The sequence below is a fragment of the Pseudophryne corroboree genome, chromosome 1, assembly GCF_028390025.1.
Source record: "Pseudophryne corroboree isolate aPseCor3 chromosome 1, aPseCor3.hap2, whole genome shotgun sequence".
Lineage (NCBI taxonomy): Eukaryota > Metazoa > Chordata > Amphibia > Anura > Myobatrachidae > Pseudophryne > Pseudophryne corroboree.
The window spans coordinates 776,621,783-776,649,555 of NC_086444.1; the positions used below are offsets into that span (position 1 = coordinate 776,621,783).

General features: G+C 48.0%; 1 protein-coding gene across 1 annotated transcript in view; it reads right to left on the bottom strand.

Moving 5' to 3' along the window:
* Positions 1-27,773, bottom strand: part of EIF4E (eukaryotic translation initiation factor 4E) — a 219,534-nt gene that overhangs the window by 116,449 nt on the left and 75,312 nt on the right. The window contains exon 2 of the mRNA XM_063917731.1: positions 3,497-3,588. Coding sequence (XP_063773801.1) covers positions 3,497-3,588 — 92 coding nt within the window. The remainder of the gene's footprint in view (positions 1-3,496; positions 3,589-27,773) is intronic.

Sequence of the window (27,773 nt, forward strand, 5' to 3'; positions counted from 1 at the left end):
CCTTAAATCCCTAAGAGATAATGATTCTATCGTTATTCGCCCCGCAGATAAGGGCGGGGCTATTGTACTACAAAATGCAGTAGACTATGATAGGGAAATTAGGCGGCAACTGTCGGATGTGACTACTTATGTCAAATGTACTATGAATCCCATGCCAGGGATTAAAAGACGGGTGGATAATATTATTGATATGGCTACACATAACGGTTGGCTTACTGAACAGATTGCTTTATATTTGAAAGTGGATTTTCCGATATGTCCATTGATATATACTCTGCCTAAGGTCCACAAGTCTCTGGTGGACCCCCCTGGCAGACCAATCATCTCTGCCAGGGGTTCTCTACTACAGCCGCTTGCCATATTTGTTGATAGTTTCTTACAGGAACTTATTCCCCAGATACCCAGTTATCTTCGTGATACAAGTGATTTTTTGAATAATATCCTGGCAATTGGGGATCTTAGTGAAAATATATTGTTTGCAACACTTGATGTTTCATCTTTATATACCATTATTCCTCATACCGAAGGGATTGAGGCAGTCAGGAAATTGATGATATCACATGGTAACATGCATCTTCCATGTGAATTTATCCTTGAGCTATTGGAGTTAATTTTGGTCCATAATCATTTTTCATATCAGGGTGATTATTACATCCAATGCTCAGGGACCGCTATGGGGTCTAATGTGGCCCCGATGTATGCAGGTATTTTCATGCATGACTATGAATCAACTAATATTTATCCTAGATATGGGAATAAGATTACTTATTATAGGAGATTCATAGATGACGTATTTTTGCTGTGGAGCGGCACCAAGGAGGAATTTCATTCAATGTTGAATGAACTTAATGCCCTGGATTCGACAGTCCGTTTTACTGGAACATGTGAGTGTGACTCCATTAATTTTCTGGACGTAACTATATTTCGGAATGGAACAAAGCTGGGGTCTACGCTATACAGAAAGGAAACGGACAGAAATACCTTCTTGCAGGCGACCAGTAAGCACCCACCCACCCTCAAAGCAAGTCTTCCTGTATCCCAGTTCATGAGGGTTCTCCGTAACAATACAAATTCTGATACAGCGGAAGCTCAAATTACACAAATGAAGGAACGGTTCCTCGAGAGGGGATATACGAGGAGAGTTGTGGAGAATTGTCTCACTAAAGCTAGGATGAGACTATATCAGAAACGTGATTGCAAACAGAATCGTATGATATTCGTGACACAATACGATGACATGGCTCCTGTGATCTCTAAATCAATTAAAAAGCATTGGCCGCTACTCAAGTCTGACCCAAAGTTTCAAGGGACTCTTGATAATCCACCCATGATGGCATATAGGCGTGGCAGAAATCTGAAGCAGATCCTGATGCAACCTGCTCGATCTCTGGTGGCGAAGGAAAACGTCACGTGGTTAAATACCATGAAACCGGGGTGCTTCAGATGTGTGGGGTGCACGACGTGCCGCTCGTTGTTGCCGGGCACTTCTTTCCCGCACCCACACAATGGTAGAATGATCAAGATTCGATATAAGCTCCATTGTAGGTTGAGCTTTGTGGTCTATATGCTATTATGTCCATGCGGACTAGCATACGTTGGAATGACGACCTGCACATTTAGAGAACGTATGGCAAACCACAGGAGTTCAATTAACCAAGCGATCACCTCTGGTAGAACTGATAAACCAGTTGCACAACACTTCCTCAAAATGGGACATCAAGTATCAACACTTAGATGCCGGATCATAGACTGGGTCCCGGAACCTGCGAGAGGTGGAGACCGTACACTCATTTTGAAAAAACTGGAGGCAAGATGGATTTTCAAATTGGGAACATTGGCCCCAAATGGGCTTAATGAGAATAACCCTTTGGGTATTTTTCTTAGATAAGGGACTTGGGCCCTTTGGGATCAATGCGCTTTTGTTATAAATATAGGTATTTTTTAGCACATATATATAAAAAAGTTTTTTTCTAAAAAATAGTTTTTTGTAAATTTTTTTGCTATTATATATATATTATTTTGGTTAGTGTATGTATTTCTTTATGTCTCTTTATATGTATGTATATTTAGTTTAGGTGTGTTGTCATATGATTTATTATCCTCCATACCTCACCGGCTCCTACTACCTACAGGTTACCCTTAATTATAAAAACCTTGGGTTGCGTGTTTAACTTGCCAGGACTTTATTATGTTATCTCATCCCCTATATACATACTCGATTCTCCTCCACTAGGATTGGCTCCCAGGTTATAAAATAATCTGTACTATTTGTCCATGAATAATATATAAACAAGGGCAATGGAATCTTTGCCGTCAATGCGGCCAGGGACGCTGAATGGTGGTTGCATGGCAACCAATTGTCCTAGTAATATCTCCGCCCATGGAGATCGCAGCAGGGGAAGTATCCAAGCGTTGCTTGGTAACCCCTGGAAAGACGTCATCTTTAAGTATGTGATAGACTTAACCGGATGAGACTGGGCTGTTGCGTGGCAACTGCTCCGTTATGTCACTTCCGGGGGCGGGCACCTCGACCATTACTGGGAGATGATGAAGGTGGGATGGCCCGGCTTATGGTTGCTTGGCAACCAGTAGTGGATACGGAGGTGATTTAGGTATGTATTTAGGGACAGTCAGTGGCTGTTATATAAGATGTGGGGGTTAATCACGCCAACCCTGGTATAAGTAGCACTGAGGGGATCGCAGCGGATTTTAAAGCATGATCTGATATGCACTAGAGCACTTTTGAATGAAATGGGCTAATCCCGCCCATACTGTGACGTCATTTGGGCGTCGATAATTGAATGGTGGGTAGATAAGGGGCCGGTGAGGCAAGGTCAGATAGGCTGATGGTATCTCTGTATGATGGCAGGACGGCTGTTAAATGATGTTTATGTCTCCTGATGACGGTCTGCTATGACCGAAAACGTTTGAGCTTACCTCTGGATAACTATAATGGACTGTGTTACACAGTCATGTATGCTGTCTGGGCAATAAACTTTTGCTAAATATCTCATTAAGAAAAGACTGGTGAGTGCTCCATTTTTTTGTATCTACAAGTGGATCCCCTGGAGGGTTTTCGTGGAAGACACCCCAGCTGTTGTTCCAGTATTACACGTGAGTGCGACTCTCTCTGTATATATATAGATAGAGATATATATAGATAGAGAGATATATATATATATATATATATATATATATATATATAAAGAGATATATATATATATATATATATATATATATATATATAGATAGATAGATATAGTGTGTAAAAAAAATAATATATATATATATATATATATATATATATATCCATCTATTTTACAGTACTGTGCAAGCGTGTTAGCCAGGTGTGGGGAAAAAATGCTGCAGAGTAAGAATGCTTTCAAAAACTACATGTGTAATAGTTTATACATTATATTCATTTCATCTCTAGCCAGCCTTTTGTGTCTGCACAGTTTCAAAAGAAAAGATGAGGAGTTCTGGTGTACTACTTTACCTGTTCTGTAGTGGATGTTTAATGTAGTGCTCAGGGTTCACAATCTCCTGACTAGTCTCTGTTTTCTCTTCTTCTTGAGGATTGACAATTTCCTAAAAAGAGTATACAAATTAAAAACCTGTACCAAATGGAAAAATAAGATTTTACTCACCGGTAAATCTATTTCTCGTAGTCCGTAGTGGATGCTGGGGACTCCGTAAGGACCATGGGGAATAGCGGCTCCGCAGGAGACTGGGCACAGCTAAGAAAGATTTAGGACTACCTGGTGTGCACTGGCTCCTCCCACTATGACCCTCCTCCAGACCTCAGTTAGGATACTGTGCCCGGAAGAGCTGACACAATAAGGAAGGATTTTGAATCCCGGGTAAGACTCATACCAGCCACACCAATCACACCGTATAACTCGTGATATGATACCCAGTTAACAGTATGAACATAACAGAGCCTCTCAACAGATGGCTCAACAATAACACTTTTAGTTAACGATAACTATATACAAGTATTGCAGACAGTCCGCACTTGGGACGGGCGCCCAGCATCCACTACGGACTACGAGAAATAGATTTACCGGTGAGTAAAATCTTATTTTCTCTGACGTCCTAGTGGATGCTGGGGACTCCGTAAGGACCATGGGGATTATACCAAAGCTCCCAAACGGGCGGGAGAGTGCGGATGACTCTGCAGCACCGAATGAGAGAACTCAAGGTCCTCCTCAGCCAGGGTATCAAACCTGTAGAATTTTGCAAACGTGTTTGCCCCTGACTAAGTAGCAGCTCGGCAAAGTTGTAAAGCCGAGACCCCTCGGGCAGCCGCCCAAGAAGAGCCCACTTTCCTCGTGGAATGGGCTTTTACAGATTTAGGGTGCGGCAGTCCAGCCGCAGAATCTGCAAGTTGAATCGTGCTACAGATCCAGCGAGCAATCGTCTGCTTAGAAGCAGGAGCACCCAGCTTGTTGGGTGCATACAGGATAAATAGCGAGTCAGTCTTCCTGACTCCAACTGTCCTGGAAACATATACTTTTCAGGGCCCTGACTACGTCCAGTAACTTGAAATCCTCCAAGTCCCAAGGAGCCGCAGGCACCACAATAGGTTGGTTCACATGAAAAACTGATACCACCTTAGGAAGGAATTGGGAACGAGTCCTCAATTTCGCCTTTCCCATATAAAATACAGATAAGGGCTTTTGTCAATTCTGATACACGCCTGGCCGACGCCAAGGCCCACAGAATGACCACTTTCCACGTGAGGTATTATAGCTCCACGGATTTAAGTGGCTCAACCCAATGCGACTTCAGGAAATCCAACACCACGTTGAGATCCCACGGTGCCACTGGAGGCACAAACGGGGGCTGACTATGCAGCACTCCCTTAACAAAAGTCCGAACTTCAGGCAGTGAAGCCAGTTCCATTTTGGAAGAAAATCGATAGAGCCGAAATCTGGACCTTAATGTAACCCAATTGTAGGCCCATAGTCACCTCTGACTGTAGGAGGTGCAGAAATCGACCTAGCTGAAATTTCTCCTTTGGGGCCTTCCTGGCCTCACAGTACGCAACATATTTCCGCCATATGCGGTGATAATGGTTAGCGTTCACTTCTTTCCTAGCTTTAAATAGCGTAGGGATAACTTCCTCCGGAATTCCCTTTTCCTTCAGGATCCGGCGTTCAACCGCCATGCCGTCCAACGCAGCCGCGGTACGTCTTGGAACAGACAGGCCCCCTGCTGCAGCAGGTCCTGTCTGAGCGGCAGAGGCCATGGGTCCTCTGAGATCATTTCTTGGAGTTCTGGTTACCAAGCTCTTCTTGGCCCACCCGGAACAATGAGTATAGTTCTTACTCCTCTCCTTCTTATTATTCTCATTACCCTGGGTAAGAGAGGCAGAGAAGGGAACACATACACCGACTGGTACACCCACGGTGTTACCAGAGCGTCCACAGCTATCGCCTGAGGGTCCTTGACCTGGCGCAATATCTTTGTAACTTTTAGTTGAGGCGGGACGCCATCATGTCCACCTGTGGCCTTTCCCAACGGTGTACAATCATTTGGAAGACTTCTGGATGAAGTCCCCACTCTCCCGGGTGGAGGTCGTGTCTTCTGAAAAAGTCTGATTCTCAGTTGTCCACTCCGGGAATGAACACTGCTGACAGTGCTAACACATGATTTTCCGCCCATCGGAGAATCCTTGTGGCTTCTGCCATCGCCATCCTGCTTCTTGTGCCGCCCTGTCGTCTACATGAACGACCGCCGTGATGTTGTCTGACTGGATCAGCACCGGCCGGTGTTGAAGCAGGGGTCTAGCCTGACTTAGGGCATTGTAAATGGCCCTTAGTTCCAGAATATTTATGTGTAGGGAAGTCTCCTGACTTTTCCATAGCCTTGGAAGTTTCTTCCCTGTGTGACTGCCCCCCAGCCTCGAAGGCTGGCATCCGTGGTCACCAGGACCCAGTCCTGTATGCCGAATCTGCGGCCCACTAGAAGATGAGCACTCTGCAGCCACCACAACAGCGTCACCCTGGCCCTTGGAGACAGGGTTATCCGCCGATGCATCTGAAGATGCGACCCGGACCACATGTCCAACTGGAAAATCCTTGTATAGGACCTGGCGAATGGAATTTCTTCGTAAGAAGCTACCATCCTTCCCAGGGCTCGCGTGCATTGATGCACCGACACCTGTATACGTATTAGGAGGTCTCTGTCTAGAGACGACAACTCCTTGGACTTCTCCTCCGGGAGAAACCCTTTTTATCCTGTTCTGTGTCCAGAACCATACTCAGGAACAGTAGACGCGTCGTAGGAACCAGCTGCGACTTTGGAATATTCAGAATCCAGCCGTGCTGTTGTAGCACTTCCCGAGATAGTGCTACTCCGCCGAACAACTGCTCCCTGGACCTCGCCTTTATAAGGAGATCGTCCAAGTACGGGATAATTATTTCGGCCATTACCTTGGTAAATACCTCTGTGCCGGGGACAGACCAACGGCAACGTCTGGAATTGGTAATGACAATCCTGTGCCACAATTTTGAGGTACTCCTGGTGAAGAGGGTAAATAGGGACATGCAGGTAAGCATCCTTGATGTCCAGTGATACCATGAAATTCTCCAGGCTTGCAATAATCGCCCTGAGCGATTCCATTTCGAACTCGAACCTTCGTATATAAGTGTTCAAGGCTTTCAATTTTAGAATGGGTCTCACCGAACCGTCTGGTTTCGGTACCACAACATTTTGGAATAGTAACCCCGGCCTTGTTGAAGGAGGGGTACCTTGATTTCACCTGCTGGAAGTGCAGCTTGTGAATTGCCGCCAGTACTACCTTTCTCCGAGGGCAGCAGGCAAGGCTGAGGTGAGGTAATGGCGAGGGGGAGTCGCCTCGAACTCCAGCCTGTATCCCTGTGATACTATTTGCAGAACCTAGGGATCCACCTGTGGGCAAACCCACTGGTCCCTGAAGTTCCCGAGACGCGCCCCTACCGCACCTGTCTCCACCTGTGGAGCCCCAACGTCAAGCGGTGGACTCAAAGGGAGCGGGGGAAGATTTTTGATCCTGGGAACTGGCTGCTGGTGCAGCTTTTTCCTTCTTCCCTTGTCTCTGTGCAGAAAGGAAGCGCCTTTGACACGCTTGCTTTTCTGAAGCCGAAAGGACTGTACCTGAAAATACGGTGCTTTCTTAGGCTGTGAGGAAACCTGAGGTAAAAAAAATTTCTTCCCAGCTGTTGCTGTGGATACGAGGTCCCAGAGACCATCCCCAAACAATTCCTCACCCTTATAAGGCAGAATCTCCATGTGCCTTTTATAGGCAGCATCACCTGTCCACTGCCGGGTTTCTAAAACCCTCCTGGCAGAATGGACATTGCATTAATTCTGGATGCCAGCCGGCAAATCTCCCTCTGTGCATCCTTTATATATAAGACGACGTCTTTAATATGCTCTATGTTAGCAAACTATTATCCCTGTCTTAGAGTATTAATACTATCTGACAGGGTATCCGACCACGCTGCAGCAGCACTATTTATGCTGAGGCAATTGCAGGTCTCAGTATATAACCTGAGTGTGTATATACAGACTTCAGGATAGCCTCCTGCTTTTTATCAGCAGGCTCCTTCAAGGTGGCCGTATCCTAAGACGGCAGTGCCACCTTTTTTGACAAACGTGTGAGCGCCTTATCCACCCTAAGGGATATCTCCCAACGTGACCTATCCTCTGGCGGGAAAGGGTACGCCATCAGTAACTTTTTAGAAATTACCAGTTTCTTATTGGGGGAACCCACGCTACTTTACACACTTCATTCATTCATCTGATGGGGGAACAAAACACTGGCTGCTTTTTCTCCCCAATAATAAAACCCCTTTTATGTGGTACTTGGGTTCATGTCAGAAATGCGTAACACATTTTTCATTGCCGAGATCATGTAACGTATGTTCCTAGTGGATTGTGTATATGTCTCAACCTCGTCGACACTGGAGTCAGACTCCGTGTCGACATCTGTGTCTGCCATCTGAGGTAACGGGCGCTTTTTTGAGCCCCTGATGGCCTTTGAGACGCCTGGGCAGGCGCGGGCTGAGAAGCCGGCTGTCCCACAGCTGTTTTACGTCATCCAGCCTTGTAAGGAGTTGACATTGTCGGTTAATACCTTCCACCTATCCATCCACTCTGGTGTCGGCCCCATAGGGGACGACATCCCATTTATCGGCCTCTGCTCCACCTCCACGTAACCTTCCTCATCCCACATGTCGACACAGCCGTACCGACACAGCACACACACAGGGAATGCTCTGACTGAGGACAGGACCCCACAAAGTCCTTTGGGGAGACAGAGAGAGTATGCCAGCACACACCAGAGCGCTATGTAATGCAGGGATTAACACTATAACTGAGTGATTTTTCCCCCAATAGCTGCTTGTATAAACAATATTGCGCCTAAATTTAGTGCCCCCCCTCTCTTTTTAACCCTTTGAGCCTAAAAACTACAGGGGAGAGCCTGGGGAGCTGTCTTCCAGCTGCACTGTGAAGAGAAAATGGCGCCAGTGTGCTGAGGGAGATAGCCCCGCCCCTTTTTCGGCAGACTTTCTCCCGCTTTTTTATGGATTCTGGCAGGGGTATTTATCACATATATAGCCTCTGGGGCTATATATTGTGATATATTTGCCAGCCAAGGTGTTTTTATTGCTGCTCAGGGCGCCCCCCCCCAGCGCCCTGCACCCTCAGTGACCGGAGTGTGAAGTGTGTATGAGGAGCAATGGCGCACAGCTGCAGTGCTGTGCGCTACCTTGGTGAAGACTGATGTCTTCTGCCGCCGATTTTCCGGACTCTTCTTGCTTCTGGCTCTGTAAGGGGGCCGGCAGCGCGGCTCTGGGACCGAACATCAATGGCCGGTTCCATGCGGTCGATCCCTCTGGAGCTAATGGTGTCCAGTAGCCTAAGAAGCCCAAGCTACCACCAGTTAGGTAGGTTCGCTTCTTCTCCCCTTAGTCCCTCGCTGCAGTGAGTCTGTTGCCAGCAGATCTCACTGTAAAATAAAAAACCTAAAATATACTTTCTCTCTAGGAGCTCAGGAGAGCCCCTAGTGTGCATCCAGCTCAGCCGGGCACAGGATTCTAACTTAGGTCTGGAGGAGGGTCATAGTGGGAGGAGCCAGTGCACACCAGGTAGTCCTAAATCTTTCTTAGCTGTGCCCAGTCTCCTGCGGAGCCGCTATTCCCCATGGTCTTTACGGAGTCCCCAGCATCCACTAGGACGTCAGAGAAATTATAATTCTAAGTGCACTATGAGGAGATTATGTACCGTATATATTCAATAGGCAGCACTCAAACATTAACTTATTTTACTGCAAAAGGCACGTTTCAGATATACATAGCTCGAGATAAGTTCACACTAGGGGCCTAATTCAGACCTGATTGCAGTAGCAAATTTGTTAGCTAATGGGCAAAACCATGTGCACTGCAGGGGGGCCAGATATAAAACATGTAAGAGATACAGTAAGGGGGGGTACTCACGGAGCGATCGCTGCTTAAAATCTAAGCAATTTAACTATGATTTTAAGCATGATCTCTCAGTGTGTACCCCCCACAGCGATAGCGATGCGCTATCCAGATTGGCCTGCATGCAGGCTCAACCTAGCAGGTCGCTAATTTCTCCCGCTGGGTGAAATGAGCGGCCCCCCTGTCTCCCCCCGCACGCTCAGCACACATCGTGCTGTGCTGAGCGGGGGGAGAGATGTGTGCCGAGCGGTTCGCTTAGCACTCATCTCTCCCCAAATCGGGCCGTGAATACGGCCCTTTAGATTTGGGTGTGGTGTGTTCAAACTGAAATCTAAAAATTGCAGTGTAAAAAATAAAGCAGCCAGTATTTACCCTGCACAGAAACAAAAATAACTCGCCCAAATCTAACACTCTCTGTACGATATATCTGCCCTACACAGTGCACATGGTTTTGCCCTTTAGCGAACAAATTTGCTGCTACGATCAGATCTGAATTAGTCACTAGATCCAAAAGGTCTCTTCTGCAACTAAAAGTAATGTTTATTGCAATCTGTTCCTGGGGATATATAATCCTTTCATTCTGGAACCATGCAGTTGATATTTTTAGTGGCGAGTGCCCATGTACATAAGAATAACTATGAAAAATAAGATTTTACTCACCGGTAAATCTATTTCTCGTAGTCCGTAGTGGATGCTGGGACTCCGTAAGGACCATGGGGATTAGCGGCTCCGCAGGAGACTGGGCACAACTAAAGAAAGCTTTAGGGCTACCTGGTGTGCACTGGCTCCTCCCACTAAGACCCTCCTCCAGACCTCAGTTAGGATACTGTGCCCGGAAGAGCTGACACAATAAGGAAGGATTTTGAATCCCGGGTAAGACTCATACCAGCCACACCAATCACACCGTATAACTCGTGATACTATACCCAGTTAACAGTATGAAATATAACTGAGCCTCTCAACAGATGGCTCAACAATAATAAGAATTTACTTACCGATAATTCTATTTCTCGGAGTCCGTAGTGGATGCTGGGGTTCCTGAAAGGACCATGGGGAATAGCGGCTCCGCAGGAGACAGGGCACAAAAGTAAAGCTTTCCGATCAGGTGGTGTGCACTGGCTCCTCCCCCTATGACCCTCCTCCAAGCCAGTTAGGTACTGTGCCCGGACGAGCGTACACAATAAGGGAGGAATTTTGAATCCCGGGTAAGACTCATACCAGCCACACCAATCACACCGTACAACTTGTGATCTAAACCCAGTTAACAGTATGATAACAGCGGAGCCTCTGAAAAGATGGCTCACAACAATAATAACCCGATTTTTGTAACTATGTACAAGTATTGCAGATAATCCGCACTTGGGATGGGCGCCCAGCATCCACTACGGACTCCGAGAAATAGAATTATCGGTAAGTAAATTCTTATTTTCTCTATCGTCCTAGTGGATGCTGGGGTTCCTGAAAGGACCATGGGGATTATACCAAAGCTCCCAAACGGGCGGGAGAATGCGGATGACTCTGCAGCACCGAATGAGAGAACTCCAGGTCCTCCTTAGCCAGGGTATCAAATTTGTAGAATTTAGCAAACGTGTTTGCCCCTGACCAAGTAGCTGCTCGGCAAGGTTGTAAAGCCGAGACCCCTCGGGCAGCCGCCCAAGATGAGCCCACCTTCCTTGTGGAATGGGCATTTACATATTTTGGCTGTGGCAGGCCTGCCACAGAATGTGCAAGCTGAATTGTATTACACATCCAACTAGCAATAGTCTGCTTAGAAGCAAGAGCACCCAGTTTGTTGGGTGCATACAGGATAACAGCAAGTCAGTTTTCCTGACTCCAGCCGTCCTGGAACATATTTTCAGGGCCCTGACAACATCTAGCAACTTGGAGTCCTCCAAGTCCCTAGTAGGTGCAAGGCACCACAATAAGCTGGTTCAGGTGAAACACTGACACCACCTTAGGGAGAGAACTGGGGACGAGTCCGCAGCTCTGCCCTGTCCGAATGGACAAACAGATATGGGCTTTTTTGAGAAAAAACCACCAATTTGACACTCGCCTGGTCCAGGCCAGGGCCAAGAGCATGGTCACTTTTCATGTGAGATGCTTCAAATCCACAGATTTGACTGGTTTTAAACCAATGTGATTTGAGGAATCCCAGAACTACGTTGAGATCCCACAGTGCCACTGGAGGCACAAAAGGGGGTTGTATATGCAATACTCCCTTGACAAACTTCTGGACTTCAGGAACTGAAGCCAATTCTTTCTGGAAGAAAATCGACAGGGCCGAAATTTGAACCTTAATGGACCCCAATTTGAGGCCCATAGACACTCCTGTTTGCAGGAAATGCAGGAAACGACCGAGTTGAAATTTCTTTGTGGGGCCTTCCTGGCCTCACACCACGCAACATATTTTCGCCACATGTGGTGATAATGTTGTGCGGTCACCTCCTTTCTGGCTTTGACCAGGGTAGGAATGACCTCTTCCGGAATGCCTTTTTCCCTTAGGATCCGGCTTTCCACCGCCATGCCGACAAACGCAGCTGCGGTAAGTCTTGGAACAGACATGGTACTTGCTGAAGCAAGTCCCTTCTTAGCGGCAGAGGCCATAAGACCTCTGTAAGCATCTCTTGAAGTTCCGGGTACCAAGTCCTTCTTGGCCAATCCGGAGCCATGAGTATAGTTCTTACTCCTCTACGTCTTATAATTCTCAGCACCTTAGGTATGAGAAGCAGAGGAGGGAACACATACACCGACTGGTACACCCACGGTGTTACCAGAACGTCCACAGCTATTGCCTAAGGGTCTCTTGACCTGGCGCAATACCTGTCCCGTTTTTTGTTCAGACGGGACGCCATCATGTCCACCTTTGGTATTTCCCAACGGTTTACAATCATGTGGAAAAAACTTCCCGATGAAGTTTCCACTCTCCCGGGTGGAGGTCGTGCCTGCTGAGGAAGTCTGCTTCCCAGTTTCCATTCCCGGGATGAAACACTGCTGACAGTGCTATCACATGATTTTCCGCCCAGCGAAAAGTCCTTGCAGTTTTTGCCATTGCCCTCCTGCTTCTTGTGTCGCCCTGTCTGTTTACGTGGGCGACTGCCGTGATGTTTTTCCCACTGGATCAATACCGGCTGACCTTGAAGCAGAGGTCTTGCTAAGCTTAGAGCATTATAAATTTACCCTTAGCTCCAGTATATTTATGTGGAGAAAAGTCTCCAGACTTGATCACACTCCCTGGAAATTTTTTCCTTGTGTGACTGCTCCCCAGCCTCTCGGGCTGGGCTCCGTGGTCACCAGCATCCAATCCTGAATGCCGAATCTGCGGCCCTCTAGAAGATGAGCACTCTATAACCACCACAGGAGAGACACCCTTGTCCTTGGATATAGGGTTATCCGCTGATGCATCTGAAGATGCGATCCGGACCATTTGTCCAGCAGATCCCACTGAAAAGTTCTTGCGTGAAATCTACCGAATGGAATTGCTTCGTAGGAAGCCACCATTTTTACCAGGACCCTTGTGCAATGATGCACTGTTTTTAGGAGGTTCCTGACTAGCTCGGATAACTCCCTGGCTTTCTCTTCCGGGAGAAACACCTTTTTCTGGACTGTGTCCAGAATCATCCCTAGGCACAGCAGACGTGTCGTCGGGATCAGCTGCGATTTTGGAATATTTAGAATCCACCCGTGCTGTTGTAGCAGTATCCGAGATAGTGCTACTCCGACCTCCAACTGTTCCCTGGACTATGCCCTTATCAGGAGATCGTCCAAGTAAGGGATAATTAAGACGCCTTTTCTTCGAAGAAGAATCATCATTTCGGCCATTACCTTGGTAAAGACCCGGGGTGCCGTGGACAATCCAAACGGCAGCGTCTGAAACTGATAGTGACAGTTCTGCACCACGAACCTGAGGTACCCTTAGTGAGAAGGGCAAATTTGGGACATAGAGGTAAGCATCCCTGATGTCCCGGGACACTATATAGTCCCCTTCTTCCTGGTTCGTTATCACTGCTCTGAGTGACTCCATCTTGATTTGAACCTTTGTAAGTGTTCAAAAATTTTTTTAGAATAAGTCTCACCTAGCCTTCTGGCTTCAGTACCACAATATAGTGTGGAATAATACCCTTTTTCTTGTAGTAGGAGGGGTAATTTAATTATCACCTGCTGGGAATACAGCTTGTGAATTTTTTCCCATACTGCCTCCTTGTCGGAGGGAGACCTTGGTAAAACAGACTTCAGGAGCCTGCGAAGGGGAAACGTCTCGACATTCCAATCTGTACCCCTGGGATACTACTTGTAGGATCCAGGGGTCCTGTACGGTCTCAGCGCCATGCTGAGAACTTGTCAGAAGCGGTGGAACGCTTCTGTTCCTGGGAATGGGCTGCCTGCTGCAGTCTTCTTCCCTTTCCTCTATCCCTGGGCAGATATGATCTTATAGGGACGAAAGGACTGAGGCTGAAAAGACGGTGTCTTTTTCTGCAGAGATGTGACTTAGGGTAAAAACGGCGGATTTTCCAGCAGTTGCCGTGGCCACCAGGTCCGATGGACCGACCCCAAATAACTACTCTTCCTTTATACGGCAATACACCTTTGTGCCGTTTGGAATCTGCATCACCTGACCACTGTCGTGTCCATAACATCTTCTGGCAGATATGGACATCGCATTTACTCTTGATGCCAGAGTGCAAATATCCCTCTGTGCATCTCGCATATATAGAAATGCATCCTTTAAATGCTCTATAGTCAATAAAATACTGTCCCTGTCAAGGGTATCAATATTTTTAGTCAGGGAATCCGACCAAGCCACCCCAGCTCTGCACATCCAGGCTGAGGCGATCGCTGGTCGCAGTATAACACCAGTATGTGTGTATATACTTTATGATATTTTCCAGCCTCCTGTCAGCTGGTCCTTGAGGACGGCCCTATCTATAGACGGTACCGCCACTTGTTTTGATAAGCGTGTGAGCGCCTTATCCACCCTAAGGGGTGTTTCCCAACGCGCCCTAACTTCTGGCGGGAAAGGGTATACCGCCCATAATTTTCTATCGGGGGGAACCCACGCATCATCACACACTTTATTTAATTTATCTGATTCAGGAAAAACTACGGTAGTTTTTTCACATCCCACATAATACCCTCTTTAGTGGTACTTGTAGTATCAGAAATATGTAACACCTCCTTCATTGCCTTTAACGTGTGGCCCTAATAAGGAATACGTTTGTTTATTCACCGTCGACACTGGATTCAGTGTCCCTGTCTGTGTCGACCGACTAAAGTAAACGGGCGTTTTAAAACCCCTGACGGTGTTTTTGAGACGTCTGGACCGGTACTAATTGTTTGTCGGCCGTCTCATGTCGTCAACCGACCTTGCAGCGTGTTGACATTATCACGTAATTCCCTAAATAAGCCATCCATTCCGGTGTCGACTCCCTAGAGAGTGACATCACCATTACAGGCAATTGCTCCGCCTCCTCACCAACATCGTCCTCATACATGTCGACACACACGTACCGACACACAGCACACACACAGGGAATGCTCTGATAGAGGACAGGACCCACTAGCCCTTTGGAGAGACAGAGGGAGAGTTTACCAGCACACACCAAAAACGCTATAATTATATAGGGACAACCTTATATAAGTGTTTTCCCTTATAGCATCTTTTTTATATATTTCTAACGCCAAATTAGTGCCCCCCCTCTCTGTTTTAACCCTGTTTCTGTAGTGCAGTGCAGGGGAGAGCCTGGGAGCCTTCCCTCCAGCCTTTCTGTGAGGGAAAATGGCGCTGTGTGCTGAGGAGATAGGCCCCGCCCCTTTTTCGGCGGCCTCGTCTCCCGCTCTTAACGGATTCTGGCAGGGGTTAAATATCTCCATATAGCCTCCGGAGGCTATATGTGAGGTATTTTTAGCCAAAATAGGTATTCATTTGCCTCCCAGGGCGCCCCCCTCCCAGCGCCCTGCACCCTCAGTGACTGCCGTGTGAAGTGTGCTGAGAGGAAAATGGCGCACAGCTGCAGTGCTGTGCGCTACCTTTAGAAGACTGAGGAGTCTTCTGCCGCCGATTCTGGACCTCTTCTTACTTCAGCATCTGCAAGGGGGCCGGCGGCAAGGCTCCGGTGACCATCCAGGCTGTACCTGTGATCGTCCCTCTGGAGCTGATGTCCAGTAGCCAAGAAGCCAATCCATCCTGCACGCAGGTGAGTTCACTTCTTCTCCCCTAAGTCCCTCGTTGCAGTGATCCTGTTGCCAGCAGGACTCACTGTAAAATAAAAAACCTAAGCTAAACTTTTCTAAGCAGCTCTTTAGGAGAGCCACCTAGATTGCACCCTTCTCGGCCGGGCACAAAAATCTAACTGGCTTGGAGGAGGGTCATAGGGGGAGGAGCCAGTGCACACCACCTGATCGGAAAGCTTTACTTTTGTGCCCTGTCTCCTGCGGAGCCGCTATTCCCCATGGTCCTTTCAGGAACCCCAGCATCCACTAGGACGATAGAGAAAACCCTTTAGTTAGGCAATAACTATAAACAAGTATTGCAGACAATCCGCACTTGGGATGGGCGCCCAGCATCCACTACGGACTACGAGAAATAGATTTACCGGTGAGTAAAATCTTATTTTCTCCGACGTCCTAAGTGGATGCTGGGACTCCGTAAGGACCATGGGGATTATACCAAAGCTCCCAAAACGGGCAGGAGAGTGCGGATGACTCTGCAGCACCGAATGAGCAAACTCTAGGTCCTCCTCAGCCAGGGTATCAAACTTGTAGACTCTTACAAAAATGTTTTAACCCGACCAAGTAACAGCTCGGCAAAGTTGTAAAGCCGAGACCCCTCGGGCAGCCGCCCAAGAGCAGCCCACTTTCCTCGTGGAATGGGCTTTTACAGATTTAGGGTGCGGCAGTCCAGCCGCAGAATATGCAAGTTGAATCGTGCTACAGATCCAGCGAGTAATCGTCTGCTTAGAAGCAGGAGCACCCAGCTTGTTGGGTGCATACAGGATAAATAGCGAGTCAGTCTTCCTGACTCCAGCTGTCCTGGAAACATATACTTTTCAGGGCCCTGACTACGTCCAGTAACTTGAAATCCTCCAAGTCCCAAGTAGCCGCAGGCACCACAATAGGTTGGTTCACATGAAAAACTGATACCACCTTAGGAAGGAATTGGGAACGAGTCCTCAATTTCGCCTTTCCCATACAAAATACAGATAAGGGCTTTTGTCAATTCTGATACACGCCTGGCCGACGCCAAGGCCCACAGAATGACCACTTTCCACGTGAGGTATTATAGCTCCACGGATTTAAGTGGCTCAACCCAATGCGACTTCAGGAAATCCAACACCACGTTGAGATCCCACGGTGCCACTGGAGGCACAAACGGGGGCTGACTATGCAGCACTCCCTTAACAAAAGTCCGAACTTCAGGCAGTGAAGCCAGTTCCATTTTGGAAGAAAATCGATAGAGCCGAAATCTGGACCTTAATGTAACCCAATTGTAGGCCCATAGTCCCCTCTGACTGTAGGAAGTGCAGAAATCGACCTAGCTGAAATTTCTCCTTTGGGGCCTTCCTGGCCTCACAGTACGCAACATATTTCCGCCATATGCGGTGATAATGGTTAGCGTTCACTTCTTTCCTAGCTTTAAATAGCGTAGGGATAACTTCCTCCGGAATTCCCTTTTCCTTCAGGATCCGGCGTTCAACCGCCATGCCGTCCAACGCAGCCGCGGTACGTCTTGGAACAGACAGGCCCCCTGCTGCAGCAAGTCCTGTCTGAGCGGCAGAGGCCATGGGTCCTCTGAGATCATTTCTTGGAGTTCTGGTTACCAAGCTCTTCTTGGCCCACCCGGAACAATGAGTATAGTTCTTACTCCTCTCCTTCTTATTATTCTCATTACCCTGGGTAAGAGAGGCAGAGAAGGGAACACATACACCGACTGGTACACCCACGGTGTTACCAGAGCGTCCACAGCTATCGCCTGAGGGTCCTTGACCTGGCGCAATATCTTTGTAACTTTTAGTTGAGGCGGGACGCCATCATGTCCACCTGTGGCCTTTCCCAACGGTGTACAATCATTTGGAAGACTTCTGGATGAAGTCCCCACTCTCCCGGGTGGAGGTCGTGTCTGCTGAGAAAGTCTGATTCTCAGTTGTCCACTCCGGGAATGAACACTGCTGACAGTGCTAACACATGATTATCCGCCCATCGGAGAATCCTTGTGGCTTCTGCCATCGCCATCCTGCTTCTTGGGCCGCCCTGTCGGTTTACATGAGCGACCGCCGTGATGTTGTCTGACTGGATCAGCACCGGCCGGTGTTGAAGCAGGGGTCTAGCCTGACTTAGGGCATTGTAAATGGCCCTTAGTTCCAGAATATTTATGTGTAGAGAAGTCTCCTTACTTTTCCATAGCCTTGGAAGTTTCTTCCCTGTGTGACTGCCCCCCAGCCTCGAAGGCTGGCATCCGTGGTCACCAGGACCCAGTCCTGTATGCCGAATCTGCGGCCCCCTAGAAGATGAGCACTCTGCAGCCACCACAACAGCGACACCCTGGCCCTTGGAGACAGGGTTATCCGTCGATGCATCTGAAGATGCGACCCGGACCACATGTCCAACAGATCCCACTGGAAAATCCTTGCATGGGACCTGGCGAATGGAATTTCTTTGTAAGAAGCTACCAACTTTCCCAGGGCTCGCGTGCATTGATGCACCGACACCTGTATACGTATTAGGAGGTCTCTGTCTAGAGACGACAACTCCTTGGACTTCTCCTCCGGGAGAAACCCTTTTTATCCTGTTCTGTGTCCAGAACCATAGCCAGGAACAGTAGACGCGTCGTAGGAACCAGCTGCGACTTTGGAATATTCAGAATCCAGCCGTGCTGTTGTAGCACTTCCCGAGATAGTGCTACTCCGACGAACAACTGCTCCCCCTGGACCTCGCCTTTATAAGGAGATTGTCCAAGTACGGGATAATTATTTCGGCCATTACCTTGGTAAATACCTCGGTGCCGGGGACAGACCAACGGCAACGTCTGGAATTGGTAATGACAATCCTGTACCACAATTTTGAGGTACTCCTGGTGAAGAGGGTAAATAGGGACATGCAGGTAAGCATCCTTGATGTCCAGTGATACCATGAAATTCTCCAGGCTTGCAATAATCGCCCTGAGCGATTCCATTTCGAACTTGAACCTTCGTATATAAGTGTTCAAGGCTTTCAATTTTAGAATGGGTCTCACCGAACAGTCTGGTTTCGGTACCACAACATTTTGGAATAGTAACCCCGGCCTTGTTGAAGGAGGGGTACCTTGATTTCACCTGCTGGAAGTACAGCTTGTGAATTGCCGCCAGTACTACCTTTCTCCGAGGGCAGCAGGCAAGGCTGATGTGAGGTAACGGCGAGGGGGAGTCGCCTCGAACTCCAGCCTGTATCCCTGTGATACTATTTGCAGAACCTAGGGATCCACCTGTGGGCAAGCCCACTGGTCCCTGAAGTTCCCGAGACACGCCCCTACCGCACCTGTCTCCACCTGTGGAGCCCCAGCGTCATGCGGTGGACTCAGATGAAGCGGGGGAAGATTTTTGATCCTGGGAACTGGCTGCTGGTGCAGCTTTTTCCTTCTTCCCTTGTCTCTGTGCAGAAAGGAAGCGCCTTTGACCAGCTTGCTTTTCTGAAGCCGAAAGGACTGTACCTGAAAATACGGTGCTTTCTTAGGCTGTGAGGAAACCTGAGGTAAAAAATTTTCTTCCCAGCTGTTGCTGTGGATACGAGGTCCCAGAGACCATCCCCAAACAATTCCTCACCCTTATAAGGCAGAATATCTCCATGTGCCTTTTACAGGCAGCATCACCTGTCCACTGCCGGGTTTCTAATACCCTCCTGGCAGAATGGACATTGCATTAATTCTGGATGCCAGCCGGCAAATATCCCTCTGTGCATCCTTTATATATAAGACGACGTCTTTAATATGCTCTATGTTAGCAAACTATTATCCCTGTCTTAGAGTATTAATATTATCTGACAGGGTATCAGACCACGCTGCAGCAGCACTATTTATGCTGAGGCAATTGCAGGTCTCAGTATATAACCTGAGTGTGTATATACAGACTTCAGGATAGCCTCCTGCTTTTTATCAGCAGGCTCCTTCAAGGTGGCCGTATCCTAAGACGGCAGTGCCACCTTTTTTGACAAACGTGTGAGCGCCTTATCCACCCTAAGGGATATCTCCCAACGTGACCTATCCTCTGGCGGGAAAGGGTACGCCATCAGTAACTTTTTAGAAATTACCAGTTTCTTATCGGGGGAACCCACGCTACTTTACACACTTCATTCATTCATCTGATGGGGGAACAAAACACTGGCTGCTTTTTCTCCCCAAAAATAAAACCCCTTTTATGTGGTACTTGGGTTCATGCCAGAAATGCGTAACACATTTTTCATTGCCGAGATCATGTAACGGATGTTCCTAGTGGATTGTGTATATATCTCAACCTCGTCGACACTGGAGTCAGACTCCGTGTCGACATCTGTGTCTGCCATCTGAGGTAACGGGCGCTTTTTTGAGCCCCTGGTGGCCTTTGAGACGCCTGGGCAGGCGCGGGCTGAGAAGCCGGCTGTCCCACAGCTGTTACGTCATCCAGCCTTTTATGTAAGGAGTTGACATTGTCGGTTAATACCTTCCACCTATCCATCCACTCTGGTGTCGGCCCCATAGGGGGCGACATCCCATTTATCGGCCTCTGCTCCACCTCCAGGTAACCTTCCTCATCCAACATGTCGACACAGCCGTACCGACACACCGCACACACACAGGGAATGCTCTGACTGAGAACAGGACCCCACAAAGTCCTTTGGGGAGACAGAGAGAGAGAGTATGCCAGCACACACCAGAGCGCTATATAATGCAGGGATTAACACTATAACTGAGTGATTTTTCCCCCAATAGCTGCTTGTATACATATATTGCGCCTAAATTTAGTGCCCCCCCTCTCTTTTTAACCCTTTGAGCCTGAAAACTACAGGGGAGAGCCTGGGGAGCTGTCTTCCAGCTGCACTGTGAAGAAAAAATGGCGCCAGTGTGTTGAGGGAGAAGCCCCGCCCCTTTTTCGGCGGACTTTTCTCCCGCTTTTTTATGGATTCTGGCAGGGGTAATTTATCACATATATAGCCCTGGGACTATATATTGTGATGATTTGCCAGCCAAGGTGTCTTATATTGCCCTCAGGGCGCCCCCCCCCCCCAGCGCCCTGCACCCATCAGTGACCGGAGTGTGAGGTGTACATGAGGAGCAATGGCGCACAGCTGCAGTGCTGTGCGCTACCTTGGTGAAGACCGAAGTCTTCTGCCGCCGATTTTCCGGACTCTTCATGCTTCTGGCTCTGTAAGGGGGACGGCGGCGCGGCTCCGGGAACGAACACCAAGGTCGGGTCCTGCGGTCGATCCCTCTGGAGCTAATGGTGTCCAGTAGCCTAAGAAGCCCAAACTACCACCTGTTAGGTAGGTTCGCTTCTTCTCCCCTTAGTCCCTCGCTGCAGTGAGTCTGTTGCCAGCAGATCTCACTGTAAAATAAAAAACCTAAATATACTTTCTTTCTAGGAGCTCAGGAGAGCCCCTAGTGTGCATCCAGCTCAGCCGAGCACAAGAATCTAACTGAGGTCTGGAGGAGGGTCTTAGTGGGAGGAGCCAGTGCACACCAGGTAGTCCTAAAGCTCTCTTTAGTTGTGCCCAGTCTCCTGCGGAGCCGCTAATCCCCATGGTCCTTACGGAGTCCCAGCATCCACTTAGGACGTCAGAGAAACAAATGTTTTGTGAAAGGTCAAATGAAAATACAACAAACAGCCAAAAGTGGACATCCAAACATCACACCCATATTGTGCTTGTTTAAAATAACATTTTACAATCATGTGATTACTATGTAGTGGGTCCCCTCCTATGCCTCCATTTGTTTTAAAAAAAAATCACAGTAGTGATTCGCAATCATTTAAAAACAAGAACACTAGTGGAATAAGACACTGATGTTTGACTAAGGCCTGGCTTGCAGTCAGCATTTCAATTAATCTCAATGGGGTCGATTCAATTCGGCAACTTAAGAATAGCGCCGGGAATTAGCTCCCGACACTATTCAATTCAGCAGCTAGTTACCCGCAATTGTCGGGAATTCTCTCATCCCCGGGGGGGGGGTGAGAGAAGAAAACCGACAAAAGTGCGGCCGGCGAGAGGCTGATTATGTCGGGAATCAGCATCGCCGCGGGTAGTTAAGTCGGAGAATGCCCGTTCTCCCGACAAAACTACCTGTTAAGTCGGCGAGACCGGGCTTTCGCCGACTTAACTTTAGCTGAATTGAATAGCGTCGGGAGCTAATTGCCGGCGCTATTCTTAAGTTGCCGAATTGAAATCGACCCCAATGTGTTCGATAGGATGGAGGTTGCATCTCTGCGCAAGCCAGTCAACTGTTCCAGACATTTTTTTGATGGACCTTGCTTTCTGCACGGGGTGAATTGTCATAATGGAACAGGAAATTACTTTACCCAAACTGCTGCCACGAAGTTGGAAGTGTTCAGTTTCCGCATCGCTAGAATGAATGGGCCAATGTCAAACAAAGACAAAAACTGCCTCAGACCATTACTCCTTCTCCATCAAACTTCACACTTGGAAGTAAGCATTCAGGAAGGATGCATTCTCTTTGGCTTCAATCAAATATACATTTATGCACCAGATAGTAAAGTATTATTCATCACCCCCAAAGAACGTTTCCATTGCTCCAGAGACCAATAGCAGTGTGCATTATACCACTTCAGCTAACATTTGGCATTGCACATGTCGATTGGAGGTTTATGTGTGGCTGCTTGGTTACTATAGGTCAATCACATTACAATGCAACTATTAACAGCATATAATAAGCTTCAATGAAAACAGATCCAGCATATATGTGCTTAGAAAATATGCATTATTAACCCTTCCATTCATATGGCGCCACAAGGGTCCTGCATCACCTAACAAAGATCAACTAAATAAACAAATAAGAACAGAGTGACTTATGGTACAAGACAATGCAATATAAGTATATGGTTTATGAACAATGCTGCACGAGTGGTCATAACACGCAAATAAGCAGCAGGGCGACAGAAAACAAGTATTAGGTACCATTGTAGAGCGGGAATACAGACTGTAACCCAGTGGTCGGGACGCCGGTGGTCTCATGACAGACGACGGCATCCAGATATTGAAAATACAGACAGACATCGGGGGTGGTATTTTTACTCCCCCCCCCCTACCATAAACCTCGGGGCGTGGCAGCTAGGTCTAAATCACTGTGGGGTGGGGTGGAGGGGTATTATCGGCGGCCAGGCCTTACCCTGATACTCAACTTCGGGATTTCTGCTGTCGGTGATCCGGCGCCAGTGTCCTGAGTGGTGTCAGGATTCTGTGTCAGTCACATGACAACCAGGATGCTAAACGCATCCCGTAGAGAGTATGGTGTAAACAACAGTATAAGGGAAAGCAAAGTACGAGGGAATAGGGCCCTGCTCATGAGATGCTTACATTCTAAAAGGGGAAAGGCAGATAGATGGGTGACATACTGTAGATGGGGTAGACAGTGATGATCATTTAGGGCTAAGCTAAAACAATTCTATTCATCAGCCACAAGACAGTACTGCGAAACATACTGTATACATCACTCATACAATCACTTTTTCTACATATAAGATCAAAATTCAATCCCCCCTTGCACCTGCCAGTGGCTATTCAATGCCCTCTACCGATGAAAGCGATAAAATTATTATTATTATTATTACCAGTTATTTATATAGCGCACACATATTCCGCAGCGCTGTACAGAGAATATTTGCCCATTCACATCAGTCCCTGCCCCAGTGGAGCTTACACTCTATATTCCCTATCACATGTACACGCTCACACATTCACGCTAGGGTTAATTTTGTTGGGAGCCAATTGACCTACCAGTATATTTTTGGAATGTGGGAGGAAACCGGAGTACCCGGAGGAAACCCACGCAAGTACGGGGAAAATATACAAACTCCACACAGTTAGGGCCATGGTGGGAATTGAACCCATGACCTCAGTGCTGTGAGGCAGTAATGCTAACCATTACACCATCCGTACTGCCCAATCAAATTGAAGTGCGTGAAAAAGTGACCCGTTTGGGAGCCCAAACGAGACTTTTCGCAATCGTGCCCATTAGTTTAGTCGAATTTTGCCACTTCACACAGCTAAACCTGACTGCTATGGGCGATAAAATAGATCAATTGAATAGCACTTTAGACAGGAGATCAAGCGCGATATAACCATTTAATCTCGCCCTAAGTGTAGTATGGATATTTGTTTATATGTAAACTTTGTAATTCTATGAAACCTGTAATGGGTGATTTTTTTTGGAAGCTTTTACTGCAAACAGATACAAATGTATAGAAGGCCTTGCTAGAAATAATATCCTGTTTGACAGCATCTACAATTGCAGACTTTACTGTTTCTAAACAATGCTTTCACCTACAGCACTTTTAAAACCATCTAGAATGGTTTTTTAATTCCACCAGCTACAGAGCAACAATCCCGACATATGAACCATGTCTGATCACAAGCCTGTCAAACATAACTAATAAAAAATAAAAAATAGGATTTTGGTTACCTACCGGTAAATCCTTTTCTCGTAGTCCGTAGAGGATGCTGGGGTCCACATTAGTACCATGGGGTATAGATGGGTCCACCAGGAGCCATTGGCACGTTAAGAGTTTGAGAGTGTGGGCTGGCTCCTCCCTCTATGCTCCTCCTACCAGACTCCGTTTAGAAACTGTGCCCGAGGAGACGGACATCTTCGAGAGAAGGATTTCACACAGATAGTGGCGAGATTCATGCCAGCTCACACATACAAGGCACATCAAGCTAATTAGCTTGAAAACATTCAGCAACTGCTGAAACATTACTTACCAAGTAACAATGCAGTACATAACTAAACAAAGTAGTACCGAACCAAATAACGGTTGCAGGAAAACGAAGCCCTGGGCGGGCGCCCAGCATCCTCTCCGGACTACGAGAAAAGGATTTACTGGTATGTAACCAAAATCCTATTTTCTCTTACGTCCTAGAGGATGCTGGGGTCCACATTAGTACCATGGGGATGTACCAAAGCTCCCAGAACGTGAGGGAGAGCGTGGAGGCTCCTGCAGAACCGATTGGCCTCTGATGATCTGAAATTCAGTCAAAGTATCGAACTTGTAAAACTTTGCAAACGTGTTCGACCCAGAACAAGCTGCAGCTCGGCAAAGTTACAATGCCGAGACACCCCGGGCAGCCACCCAGGAAGACCCCAGTCTACGAGTAGAGTGGGCCTTAACAGATTTTGGACAAGGCAGTCCTGCCGTAGAATAAGTGTGCTGGATAGTGAACCGAATCCAGCGAGAAATAGTCTACTTAGAAGCAGGACACCCAATTTTCTTGGGATCATAGAGGGACAAACAGAGAGTACGACTTTCTGTGACGAGAAGTTCTCTTCACATATATCTTCAGAGCCCTTACAACATCCAAGGACTTTGATGTAATTTAGGAGTCAGTAGCCACTGGCACCACAATAGGTTGGTTGATATGAAATGCCGACAACCTTCGGAAGAAACTACTGACGTGTCTGGAGCTCAGCTCTATCTTCGTGGAAGATCAAGTAATGGCTTTTACAGGATAAAACCCCCAATTCGGACACGCGTCTAGCAGAAGCGAAGGCCAACAACGTGACCGCCTTCCAAGTAAGAAATTTGAACTCAACCTCCTGTAGAGGCTCAAACCAATCCGACTGGAGGAACTGCAACACCACGTTAAGGTCCCAAGGCGCCGTAGGCGGTACAAAAGGAGGTTGGATGTGCAGAACTCCTTTCAAAAAAGTCTGAACCTCAGGGAGGGCAGCCAATTCTTTCTGGAAGCAAATGGATAGGGCCGAAATCTGGACCTTCATAGAACCCAACCTCAGGCCCATATCCACACCTGCTTGCAGGAAGAGGAGAAAACGTCCGAGTTGAAACTCCACCGTAAGAAACTTCTTGGATTCACACCAAGAGATATATTTCTTCCAAATATGATGGTAATGTTTAGACGTTACCCCTTTCCTAGCCTGTATCAGGGTAGGAATGACCTTCTTCGGAATGCCCTTCTGAGCAAGTATCAGGCGCTCAACTTCCATGCCGTCAAACGTAGCCGCGGTAAGTCTTGATAGGCGAACGGCCCCTGCTGCAGCAGGTCCTCCCGAAGAGGAAGAGGCCTCGGTTCTTCTTGCAGTAGATTCAGAAGGTCCGTGTACCAAGCCCTTCTCGGCAAGTCTGAAGCAATGAGGATCGCTTGAACCATTGTTCTCCTCATGAGCTTTAGGATTCTTGGGATGAGTGGGAGTGGCGGAAACACGTACACTGACTGGAACACCCATGGAGACACCAGGGCGTCCACTGCCACTGCTTGTGGGTCCCTCGACGTGGAACAATAACGCTGAAGCTTCTTGTTGAGACGAGAGGCCATCATGTCTATTTGGGGTAATCCCCAAAGGTCTGTTCTTTCCTTGAACACCTCCGGATGGAGACCCCACTCCCCTGGATGGAGATCGTGTCTGCTGAGGAAGTCTGCTTCCCAGTTGTCAACTACCGGAATGAAGATGGCTGACAGCGCCAACGCGTGATTTTCTGTCCAGAGGAGTATTCTTGTCACCTCTGACATTGCCGCTCTGCCCTCCTGTCGGTTTATGTAAGCCGCTGTGGTTACGTTGTCCGACTGCACTTGGATGGCCCGATTTCTTAGAAGAGGGGCCGCCTGAAGACCGTTGTAGACGGTTCTTAGTTCCAGGATGTTGATGGGCAGGCCGGCTTCCAGGCATGACCACCGTCCTTGGAAAGTTAATCCTTAAGTGACTGCTCCCCAGCCCCGAAGGCTCGAATCCGTGGTTAGAAGGACCCATTCCTGAATCCCGAACCTGCGGCCCTCCAGAAAGTGAGGTGATTGTAACCACCAGAGGAGCGAAATCCTGGCCTTCGGCGACAGACAAATTCTCTGGTGCATGTGGAGATGAGATCCCGACCACTTGTCCAGAAGATCCAGTTGGAAGGTCCGAGCGTGGAACCTCCCGTACTGGAGAGCCTCATAAGAGGCCACCATCTTTCCCAACAGGTGAATGCATTGATGAACCGACACCCGGGCTGGCTTCAGGACATCCAGGACCATAGTTTGTATCACCAACGCCTTTTCCTGCAGAAGAAACACCTTCTGCACTTCTGTGTCCAGGATCATTCCCAGAAAGGACAACCTCTGGGTTGGTTCCAAATGTGACTTTGGAAGGTTCAGAATCCAACCATGACTCTTGAGGAGGCGTGTTGTGATTACAATGGACTGCAGCAGCTTCTCCTTGGACGATGCCTTTATCAGCAGATCGTCCAGATATGGAATGATGTTCACCCCTTGTTTGCGGAGGAGAACCATCATCTCTGCCATTACCTTGGTAAACACCCTTGGTGCTGTGGAGAGGCCGAATGGCAGGGTCTGGAACTGGAAATGACAGTCCAGCAATGCGAAACGGAGAGAAGCCTGATGCGGCAGCCATATCGGAATGTGGAGGTACGCATCCTTGATATCCAGGGATACCAGGAATTCCCCCTCTTCCAGACCTGATATCACCGCCCTGAGAGACTCAATCTTGAACTCCTTTAGAAAGGGGTTCAATGATTTTAGGTTCAGAATGGGCCTTACCGAACCATCCGGTTTTGGTACCACGAAAAGGTTCGAATAGTAACCTGTGGCCTGCGCAGGAGGAGGAACTGGCACAATGACCTGTGCCTCCACCAGCTTTTGGACAGCTTCCTGTAGTACAGTGCTGTCTGCCAACAGAGCTGGTAAGCCTGATTTGAAAAAACGATGAGGAGGGAGACTTTGAAATTCCAGCCTGTATCCCTGGGATACAATATCTATCACCCAGGGATCCAAGCCAGACGATACCCAGACGTGACTGAAGTGAGAGTCTCGCTCCCACCGGCCCCACCTCCAGGCCGCGCGGCCCACCGTCATGCGGAGAACTTTGGCGTACTTGAAGCAGGCTTTTGTTCCTGGGAACCTGCAGCGGCAGGTTTCTTGGACTTAACTCGACTTCCCCTAAAGAAGGTATTGGACGGTCTGGCCTTTCTAGGCTTGTTAGGCCGAAAGGACCGTGTTGCAGATGATGAGAAGGATTTCTTTGGAGCAGGTGCTGCGGAGGGAAGAAACGGAGACTTACCCGCTATAGCGTGGATATCCACGCATCTAGAACTTCCCCAAAGAGAGCCTGACCTGTCTAGG